The sequence below is a fragment of the Fukomys damarensis genome, unplaced genomic scaffold (assembly GCF_012274545.1).
Source record: "Fukomys damarensis isolate Sample0158 unplaced genomic scaffold, DMR_v1.0_HiC HiC_scaffold_29, whole genome shotgun sequence".
Taxonomy (NCBI): domain Eukaryota; kingdom Metazoa; phylum Chordata; class Mammalia; order Rodentia; family Bathyergidae; genus Fukomys; species Fukomys damarensis.
Genome location: NW_022900941.1, coordinates 19739250 through 19751350, shown reverse-complemented (window position 1 = coordinate 19751350; position 12101 = coordinate 19739250). Strand labels below are relative to the sequence as shown.

Genomic DNA, 12101 nt, shown 5'->3' with positions numbered 1-12101 from the left:
CTTTATTTTGATTTCATGGTCTTCTGCTTTGTTTTCTCCCAAAAGATCCACATCTTTCAGTGAAGAAACTGTGGTCATTATTTTAACATATAACCTTTAATATGGGTGGCATACTAATTATACCCCAAGATCTTAAATGTTTCCCACTAGAATAACTTTCCATTTTAATGAATTACATATTTTTACAATAACTTAGCAGAAAATAGCTACAATATTGGTCTTAAATTGACACATTGCATTAAAGTAAACCAAGGCCATGTATGTAATTCAAATTAAAGGCAGAGGCATGAGATTTCCCTTCCATTAACAAGATGTATGGCATCTCATCAAAATCAAGTTAAAAGGTCAAAAATTAGTATATTAGAATTAGTAATAGAAGTCTGTGCAGCTATTTTGATAAAATTTTCTGGGTAACAGAGGATCTACGTATCCATTCTCTCTAAGAATAAAGGATGTTTAACTAAACTGATCTTGTATTCCACTTATCTAACTGGTTTAAAAATCTGAATGTGAGTCTTAATGCAATAGGTATGAAATTTTAGTTCTTTACAATAATTCTTAATTTATACTTTGTTAGATATAGATAAAGCAAATTGAAATGTTCTAATCAAATTTTCTTAGAATGGTTATTTTATTAGACATCTATAAGGAAAGATATCAATTAGGAGTTCATTTATGAGGACAGGCATGACTAAGGGAAACAGAGAAAATGCTATAAGAGACTCGGAGAACTGTGGAAGAATTGATTAGATTGAAAATGAAAAAATTAAGATAAAGAATAAGGTAAAGAGAAAAACAAAACACCTTTTTTGGAATTGATTAATTATATTGCCAAAAAGTAACGTGATATTGCCCACACATTGTATACATATGACAATGTATGTATATCCAAGTAACCTTCAAGATCATTCAAAAATCAATTGGATTTACTTTTGTAAATTCCTAAGGATACAAAGTTGGTCTCAGCATTACCTACCAGTAGGTAAAGCTCCTACAACTAATTCTATTATTTTGATGTCTGCCTTCCTAATCTTCCAGGTTCGTCAAGCTACCTGAAACAAACATGACTACAATTTCCACAGGAAACAGTAATGGGAATAATTTTTAGCTTTTTAAGTGTTATTTCATACACTTTACCTGATTCTTGAGATCCAGTTTGGGACATGGTCGACCTCCATTGTAAGGTTTTTCCTTTAGCCATTTGGATCGAATTCTCACTCCAATCCCACAAGATGAACTACAAGATCCCCAGCTAGACCAATCACTTAACTTGCAATCAAATGGGCAGGGAACAACACATTCTTCTTGAATATAACCTGAAAAAAAATTAAGAGAAGAATAGAAAGTCTGCTCAAAGTGTACTGATGAAATTCACTTTTTATTTCTATCATTACAGCTCAGATTTCTGAAAAATTATTGCTACAATGGCTCCAGTCATTTTCTTCATAGAAAAACAGACCAAAGCTTTAGGAGCTAGAAAAATACAATTATATCTCCCTTCAAATTTGTACCATTCTGTCTACTTCATTTGAATCATGAAGTAATTATAAGATAGATGAATTAAAACTTTCAGTTATTTCTATTTTCTGATATGAAGAAATAAGCAGTTTAGGTTTTCTTTTCTTTCTTTTCTTTCTTTATTGTTTTTTTTTTAACCACTGCACTAAATCCCCAGCATTTGTCCTGTAACTGTTGCAAGTCGCCATCTTGGACAGTGACAATAGCAGTGTCATTCTTTTTTATGTCTGTGATCAGCAAGTCTTTTGCTAATATAGATAGTGATTCTCACTTCTATACTTGCACATATGACAGGGACAAAAAGCAGACCACAAATTAGGAAAAGCAGGACATTATTGATGAAGGATGGAGAGGAATAGTAAAAAGCTGTAAATGGGATATTGCCTTGGAATCAAGAGAGACAAGATGAAGCACAGCTTCAGAAATTCTAGCTTTACTCCAGTTATCAACCCATTGCTATACTTTTGATTTTTTTCTGAGTGAACTCCTTGTTTTTACTGTCACCGCTACTGATCACTACCAAATATGAATGCCCCACGATAATATTTCCACTGAATTCTACACTTTCTACTGAGCCACTTTAATTAAATGCCCAATTATACCAACTTCATCATGTCTAAAACTGGTGTCATCAATTTCCTTCTAAAATATTCTAATTCTCTTGTATTCCACATCTCAGTTAATTGCAACATCATCTGAATCCTATATCGTTCAGTGTGAACAGGAACTGTGATAAGATATCATTCCTATAATTAGGCAAGCATGGCAAAGATGAAAGAACTTAGAGATGTAATTAATGTGGTAAATAAAGTGATCGATAGGAATTAATCAAAAAAGGAGATTATCCTGGGTGTGCACGACTTTAATCAAGTGTAACATCTTGAAAGATGCACTAGGCCTTTTTTGTAGAGGTTATCTAACTGACCACGAAGAAGTTACAAAGCTCACTATAATATGCAAAAAAGCCATATTATTTTAGGTCTTCTTCTATCATTTTACATATTATTGTACATGTCATGAATTAGTATGTCAAATTTCACAAATATGTTCCTGAATCTGTAATTCTTTTACCAGTCCTTCATTCAAGATTCCACCATTGCTGGTCCAGAATAATGCAATATTCTATCTATACTTAGTTTACTTCTCCCTTAATTTTTCTCTTTTGGTATCTGTCAATCATTCTGAAGAAAAAGCTACTTTTAAAAATAGATGAAAATTCATATTATTCTCTTTAAATCTTTTCCAGTGGCTTGAAAACGAAACACCAGCCCACCATGCAAAAACAAGGAAAATCAAACAAAATACAAACTTTTTATGAAAGGTGCTGTCTAAATAATGTTTTTCAAACTTGGCTGTAAAATAAAACTTCACTGCCCAAGACATAATAAAAGACAATTTAGCCAGAAGCTCAAAGGATAGAAGCCAGACACTGACAATATTTTAAACAGGTGATTCCATTGTACCTTTAATGCTAAGAACCTCCTCTTTCTTCTTTTTCCTCCTGCATTTTGCATTCTATCTATGTAGACTACTTCATTTTCTCCCATCAGCCACATCTTTGTTCACAGAAACTGAATTCTTTCCCTAACCCTTCTAGCATTTCTTACTCAACAAGTATTGCCAGTATAACAGACTACCTTATTCCAGTACCCTCCTTTAGGCCAGATTGGCAACACCTGAGACTTTGGCCAATCCAGCAGCCTATTAGACTGGCTTTGTTTGTGCTTAAAGTAGGACTTCCAAGCTGAAATGAAGACAGTGCAAATTCTACCCTAGGAAACACTTTAGTGGCTGCTCTTTATCTTCAACAAAGTACTCTGCTTAATTCTTCTGAGTTTTCTTCTCACTTATTCTGTGGAACAAGTCATCAAAATCTTCTCCACCTTCAAACTTTTTAGACCTTACCTCTTCCATTTTAGAAAAAAACAAAGAAATGGAGTAGAATGTTTTCAATTTCCTATGACTATATCTATATGAATACCTAGTTTTTCTTCTTTCTTCAAATTAAAATGGGAAGGCATCTGTTTTCCTATATATTACACATGCTTCATTTCTACCTTCTATATCTTTATGCCTCTGCATTTTTAAAGAACCTGTTTGCTTGGTTGTCTCTCTCTCTCTCTCTCCCTCTCTCTCTCTCTCTCTCTCTGTTTTAATTTTATTTTTACATTTCTTCAGGATAATTTTAGAATAATTTTAAATTCTAAACGTAAAACTGAAAAGAAAGACTTGCCAAATCAGTCATCAGAAAATTTCCTCTGAAATTGAGAAAAAATTGATTCAGATGAGATTGTTAGAAAATTAATTCATCATTGTTGAATCTGAATTCTACATAAATGTTTAAGAATCTTTGATCATTAAATCATTATTATATATACAGCACAAACTAAATAAAGGATTAAAGTGATACCACAAGCATAATGTAATTTTACAGAGAAACTGAGTCCCAAAATGCTTTAACCAGTTATCAGATTAAAAAAAAAAAAAAAGACTGGAAACTCATATGGAACTCACTCTCCTGGCATGCATGTAGAAATTATGCAAATCTGAAATCCCAGATCTGAAAGGAATAAATTTTACATATTTGAGTGTCTACTGACATGATAGAGCCTATTTAAAAGCAATTTCTGAATTAGACAACCTTTCAATTAAATGAGATTTTAAATCATCTTCATCTACGCTTGCTTATTGAAGGATTTTAATTAGCAAGCCTCTAGCAATGCTTTCCCTTCCATGATAAGAAATAAACCCAGAGGATCTCGATGAAAGTCTAGGTTATGAATTCAATGAGTATAACACAATTTTGAAATTCAATAGGATTAAGAAATAGTGACATTTATTTCTCAGGAAAAAACTTCCATGCTAGAACATAACCCAAAAGAAAGTTCATAGTGAAAACCATTAATAATTGCATATTCTTATGCCTATATCTCATAATTGAAATTGAAAGGATTCATTTTACCTTCACACTTAATACTTACAACTTTTGGCAACAGAATATAATGAAATGTTACTATCTACAAGGCTAACCTGTTGCATGAGAAATCTCATTTCCAAGTATAAAAACATCACTAATGTTTTAAAAACTCACGGCCATAAAATATAACAACGTGTAGTTGTTTCCATCCAGGCAATACTTCCCCGACAACATTCTCAAAAGTATAAATCTAATTTCAGTGAAGGAAGCAGTACTGAATTTCAGTGAAGGAAGTAGTATTTCAAATGCTAAAAAGTATTTTACAGTACAAGTCATATGCAGAATGCTTTACTTCAAACATTACTTGGATTGGGAACGTCTTGCTGTTCTGTTGTATTTAGGTGCACACATATGAAATTAGGTATAAAGAAGCCAAATTCTGTAAAATATATTTCCCACCTGGAAACCACATACATTACCTCATAATAGATGCCCAAAAGTAATGTATTTTAGATTAAAGATAAACTAAATAGAATCTACTAATAATATGTATATCCATGTTAAAACAAGGGACCTTTATTTAATGACATACCAAATAAAGTCGTATCTCAGGGGTCTTGAAAGGGATGGCTTTTCAAACTACATAACTAATCCATAAGCACTGACCTCATTAAATCAGCACAATGGACGCCAGAGTTAAGTTTTCTGAATAAAGTAGTCTCTTTAGCACCAGTACTGCATAGAATGTTAGTATTACATGCATTTTCCCTCTACCATCAAAATACTAAGGCAATTTTCCCAGTAATATCTTATACTGGAGGATATAAAAGAAACAATGTATAATACAGTTTGAAATATAATATAACCTAGATTGATATGCTTAATACTTTCTATGGGTAAAGGAACAGCAAAAATCTTACTGGAAAAACCCATGTTCTATTTACTGACACTGTGCTAAAATAGGGGAAATATAATACTAGAAATAAAATAGGAAAATATTTTTAAAATGCTGAACAAGGTAAAATCTGGTAGAATCACATGAGTTAAAATGATGATCATGTCTTCATTTCACATCATTTGAATATCTACTGTTTTAATTTATGCAGTTTTACACTATTAGAATTTATTCACTTATTTAATGAAAATGAAACCAATCTTTTGTTGTTGTTGTTGTTTAAAGATTATATTTTTTTGAAAGAGATGAGAAAGTAATTGGGAGAGATGTTCTAACAAGACAATTTGAGATGTTAGATCAGTGCTTTATCACTGTTTTCAAGACAGCAACTGACAGTGTTAAACAGAATCTCAATCCATTAGCGTTTGGAAATAGGCAAACATAATAAGGCTGGCAGCTTGGGTTGGTGAATTTATATTTAAGCTATAAAATACTCCTTATGACCACAGTTGCATACTCTCCACGATGGTTCCAATGCTGTCTAAGTCTTTATGAGGTGAGAGAGGGGATCATTGAAAAGTCCTACATTACTGTCATCTCTTCTTTTGTAAATTCTTAATTTATTTGAGATGTACATTAATTAGTTGTATAAGCAAGAAGTATTATTTCATTCATTCATCTTTCATTTATTCATTCATTTAATGGTACTGGGATTGAACCTAGAGCATGTACACTGCAGTATTCTGCCACTGAGCCATATCCCCAGGCTCAAAAGCTTTATTTTATAGACTTGTCAGAATAGAAAGGAAACTCAAATCCCTGAGATAGCAAGCTGACTATCCAGTAGAAAAAAAAATATTATAAGCTGTGTGTGGTGGCACATGACTGTAATTCTAGTACTTGAGAGGCTGAGACAGGAGGATCTACATGAGTTCAAGGCCAGCACGGACTACATATTGAGTTCCAGACCAGCTTGAAACACATGGCAAGACCCTGTTTGAGAGGGGAAAAAAAAAACACAAACAAAAATTTATTATGGTCCCAGAATGTTCTCTTTAATTCTGGAGTGACAAAATAGAGAATCAACTTTCTCTTGAAATAATTCATATTTTTAAGACAATAGGCTTTTATATTTTTAGTAAATGGTGTTTGAAAAATTGGGTTTAAACCAGCCAAAGATTAAAACTACACCCCTATCTTTCACCATGCACTAAACTAAAATTGAAGTGGGATAAAGAATGAAATATTAAAGCAGAAATACTAAACTTGCTGGAGATAAGTTAGATAGAACTCTCAAAGACATTGGCATAGGAAAAGACTATGAACAAATCCTCAGTAGCACAAGAACTATCACAAAGAATCAACAACTGGGATCTCATCTTATTAAAAAGCTTCTGCACTGCAAGAGAAACCATCAACACAGCTAAGAGAAAACCTACAACATGGGAAAAAATTTTATCAGCTGTTTCTCAGACAAAGAACTACTACCTAGAATATATAAAGAACTTAAAAAATTAGACCCCCCAAATATAAAAACCCAATTCAAAAATGGGTATCTGAAATGAACAGACATTTCTCAGACAAATAAGTAAAAGCAGCAAATAAACATATGAAACAATGTTCAACAACACTGGTTATTGGAGAGATGCAGATGAAAACAACACTGAGATTCCACCTCCTGACAGAAAGAATGGCTGCTATCATGAAATCAACCAATAACAAATGCTGGCAGGTTTGTGAAGAAAAAGGAACACTGATCCACTGCTGGTGGGAGTGCAGACTGGTGCAACTCCTGTGGAAATCAATATGAATATACCTCAAAGAACTAGGTGTAGAGGTCCCATTTGACTCAGCTATCCCTCTGCTGGGGTTCTTTCCGACCAAAATTAAAAGAACCGCACCACAGTGATATGTGCACACTCATGGTTATAGTGGCTCAATTTGCAATAGCTAAAACTTGGAAATAGCCCAATTGCCCATCAACTGGAGACTGGATAAAGGGGTGTGTGTGTGTGTGTGTGTGTGTGTGTGCACGCGTTCACTTTTTCTTATAAAATGGAGCACTACTCAGCCATAAAGAACAAGAAACTAGAGACATTTATAGCTAAATGAATGCACATTGTGGCCATACTGTTAAATGAAATAAATAGGACATGTATGTAAATATCAAATAGTTTTTCTGGCATGAAAAACTAAAAGTGTAAATAAGGTTGAAATTGTATAATTGATAGTGTGAAATAGAAAGAAAAGGTCTAAAGGAGTAGGGGAAGTGGGAGGGATAAGGGAATGGAAAGAAGGGAAAAGAAAAAATATGAAAAAAGGAAACAAAGTCATTGTAAATGAGGAAGGGTAGAGGGGGTGAAGAGAGGACAGGGGGATGGGGAAAAATAACAACCAAGATACATCATGTAAAGGTACAAGATCCCAATGATGAATGCAACTCTATTGTATACCTAAAATGTACCAATAAATTTAATGAAAAAAGACAACAGCCTTATAAAAGAAATAATTCTGGTATATAATCAAGTAATTAAGTTATATGACATAAATAATATACAGAAATTCTATGATAATTTTAGATCACATGAATGGATTTTCAGCTTCAATTTTCTAAGAGTGTTGGGGGAAAATATTTATTGTGGCATATATAAATTTTTACACTTGATCTTAGCCAAAAGGCTGAACAGCAATTACAGGTTTTTGTCTACTTTGCTGGGTCTGGTCCACTTGCTATAACTAAATGTCTCAATGTCACTTTAATATAACAACCTAAACAAGTGATCTTCAAAATTGAATCATCTAGGCAATTTAATTAAGATGGTGGCTCCAGTTGGTCATACAGCAGACTTTCAACATTAACTCTCTGTACCAGTTTCCCCCAGGCAATGATTTTTTTTTTCCTAGAAGACATTGAGGATATTAGGGGCAAATGGAACATTAGACACAGAATAATCAGAATGTTCACTTAGGACTGTAGATACAAAGTGATTTTTCTCATTACTGCAAATAAGAGCAGTTAAAATGAAAGCAACAACAGTGAAACACATCGTAAACTTGGCACTCACAACAGTACAAGGATATAAAGATTGTTGTCAAACTAATATTAATAAGAGATTTCTAGAACTGAGACTTGTCAGGCCTATGTGAAGTCCTCTCGTTATATTGTCTTTCCTTGAAAGAGTTTCACTTAAAATTACACCACACGCCATAATCTGTGCTCAGAGAGTAACTTGAAATCATCAGGGGATTCCTCAAGTATTTCAGCATATTCCTGAGATATTCCTCAAATATTTCACTACAGCACACATAGTAAGACTGCAGTTTCCTGGCCCTTGAAGTTAATGAGGATTTATAATTCCCTTTAGTAAAAGAAATGTGAGTAGAAGTATGTCTCCTTGAGGTGGAAAATTTAAGAGCTACATCATAATGTGCCACAGTCTTTCTTTATGCTCCTGGAACAGCAATGTACCAAATACTAGCACCTGGAGAAGAGCCTCCAGCCAACCCAGAGTTGACAAGGCCAGTGAGTGCCCCCTTGGCTTCCATGGAGATTGTGAAGTTATGTTTCATGTTTACCTGTCACATCTTTTAGCCCATCCTGATGGATCAATCTGTCCACAGCAAAGTTTATCTTTAGAAAATGAAATAAACAGCATCATTGAATAAATATTTTGATTATTTTGAGAACCTATATAGTGTCCTGAGAAAATAAAGTAATGCAAATCAGCAGTTAACCAGGTTTGAATTAGCAGCCCTCTCAAATGAGAATGTGACTTTGCAAAAGTTGAGCCTATGTATATATATATATTTCAGGAACATTTATAATTTATTATTTAAGAAGAACTGGCAATATGGATAATAAATCAAGGACTAGCCCTATGTGACCTGGGATAAAATATTAAACCTCAGTAGTTGAATTTCCTCTCATTGAAATAAAAATATAACAGTACTTCTCCTTTGTAACTCCCCATAATGCTGTAAGGTCAAAAGATATAATAAGTAGAACATTGTGGAAAAAATTAACATATAATATAAATGACATATTAAATCTTAGCACTACTAGAAGCTATATATAAAAGTAAAAGTGTTCTTTCTTTATCATGTTTTTGGAGCTAGAGATTGATAGAGAATAAAATTCTGTAAAAATGCTTGAGCAGAGAAATTATAGGGTAATAATTTTCAAATTTGGAAGTTATTTCTCATTACAGATCATTTCTGTGCGAATTAAAGGCTGACAAAACGAGTGATTCTGTGTTGTGTCAGTAAATCAGTTGTTGGTTGAATCCATCTCCGTCTTTCCAAGTCTGCCTCCACCAGCCAAGGCTAAACTCATTATCTCAGTCATTCTTTCTCACTTGGACTAGGATCGTAGCCTCTTATCTGGACTCCAGATCGTGACTGTCTTCTCTTTAATCTATTTCATGTCTGGTCAGCTGCCATATTAATAGCCCTAAAGCACAATTCTAAATATATCATGCCTTCCCTTAAAATAAATAACCTTTACTGCATGGCAGAATTTGATAAATTGATGGACATATAGAAAGCAATCCAGGCAGGGGAGAATGCACATTAAATGAAGATTAAAATTAACTCAAAATATTCCCACGTCAACAGAGAAGCCTTTTGGACAAGAATTTGAGTTTAAGGACAAGTATAAATTTGGTTGGGACAGTGTGAGCTCATGTTGGGAGGTCATAGTTGGAGAGATTAAAAATTGATTAAGAATGTTAATATTAATTTGGGTGTTGCCATGGTTCAGGTCCAGAATATTCCCCAAAAGGCTCATCATTGTGATGACTTGGTCACTAGCTAGTGGGTTTTGGGAAAGTAACTGGATGCTGAGGGCTCTAAGTTCAATGGAGTAGACTAATCCTTTCATGTTCTTGCCCTCCTGAATGGGCTTATTAGGGTCTAACCAGATGAAGCTTATCATTAGGACCATGGCTCGGATGGGCATATTTTGTCACTGGCCCCTTTCTCTCTGGCTCTTTTTCCCTCTCTGCTTTCTGGTTGCTATGAAATAAGCAGCTTTTTTCTCTGCACGCTCTTTCTCCATAATGTTCTGGATCACAACAGGCCCAAAGTAACGGAGCCAGAAGCAGATGGACTGAAGTTGCTAAAACCATGAATTCAAATAAATCTTTCCTCCTTTAAACAGTTTTCTGCTGGTATTTTCCTCATTGGTACTGGGAATCGAATCCAAGGCCTTCTCACTAAGCTGCATACTCAACCTTTTTAATCTTTCCTTCTTTTTTTACTTTGAGATGGGGCCATTGCATGTGGTAAAGTTGTCCAGGCTGGGCTCAAAATTGGAATTTTCCTGCCTCAGCCTCCTAGAGTGCTGAGACCAAATGTATATGCCATATGTCTAGCTTCCTTTAAACTGTGTATATCAACTATGTTGTCACAGCAATAGAAAGCTGATTAGTACAGTTGTGCTATTGGATATAAGAAGAGACAACATTAGATCAGAGCAACCAGTTGAAAGGTAACTGGAAAATGCAAAAGTGACAAATGTCTCGGTTTTAAGGTTTGTAGGTAACAAAGTAGATACATGTTGTTAGAGAACAATATAGTGAAAGATGATAGAATGTCCTTCTAATTAACTAGCTGTGACATGCACACACGACTAATCTGCTATCCAGATAGGAAGAAGACTATCTTCAAAATGACCAATGATTCTGCCCCTTAAACAGCAGCTTCATTTCCCAAATGCTAAAACAGGTCTAGCAAAACTAATCCTAACAACCAGCAAGATTGTGAGTAGATAGACGCCTCTGTACATCCCACAGGACTCAGAAATACATAAGCTTAGAAGAAGAAGTGTTTCTGTTCTTGCTTATCTGCTTGGTCCCTAAGGGAGTTCTGACTTGAATCCAGTAGTTACAGCAGTCCGGTACCATGAACTTATCTATTGTGTACTTGCTTATTTGCTTGTTTGTATATTAATTTTGAGGCCCACAATCAACAATTGAGTTATTTCACATGAAAATAAGAAATTTTTACTTTTGTTAAAAATGTAAATAATCTCAGGACATCTGGGACTTTCACCATAGTAATCATCAGCTGGAACTCAATAGCAGGGTTTCTTCAAATAAAATGTGCCTTACTAATCCTCTACAATTCCTAAATTAATGATATCTTCTTTGGCTAGAACAAAGCAAAAATGTATTAATAAGTTCTGTGTAAAAGAAGACAAAGGTGAGGCTGCTGTATGATGGGGAAAGTGGAAGACACAGAGACCCCTTTTCTTGGTCCACAGCAATGATCACATGAAGGGATCCATGAAGAATCCAGCAGGAAACTCCTATCCGGTTTGAGATCCCCAAGGGGAAGAGTCTATGCTTTAGCACGACTAAGGCTGAGTGTGCGAGCTCTGATGATAATATAATGGAGTTCTCTTTTTAAGACAAAATTATGAATGCAAATTTAGGTGTAACAGTTTGGAAGTAGAAAAGCACTTGCTAGTGCAAGTTTCCAAAGCTTCAGCTTCTGAGGATAGAATAACATTAGCTGCCATCAGATCTTGGTTATTACCGCTCCAACTTTTAAACATAATTCCTAAAAGTGGCAGTGAGAGACATCATGAATACTCAAAATAGCATGAGCATAAAGAGCAATGTGCACGGAAATGTTCTGTACTGAGAACCGAGCTTCTCCAAAAACTGTAGCACAGAACAAAGTTCATCATGTGTAAGGTGTGCACACAACAAACTTAATGGATGAGATTCTGGTTTTTGTTTTTCATTTGCTAGACTGTTAGGTCATCCA

The 12101-nt window shown here is 34.4% G+C and overlaps 1 protein-coding gene across 1 annotated transcript in view; it reads right to left on the bottom strand.

Annotated features, from left to right (window-relative positions):
• Positions 1 to 12101, bottom strand: part of Thsd7b (thrombospondin type 1 domain containing 7B) — a 718705-nt gene that overhangs the window by 198955 nt on the left and 507649 nt on the right. Inside the window, exon 14 of the mRNA XM_010606147.2 lies at positions 1138 to 1316. Coding sequence (XP_010604449.1) covers positions 1138 to 1316 — 179 coding nt within the window. The remainder of the gene's footprint in view (positions 1 to 1137; positions 1317 to 12101) is intronic.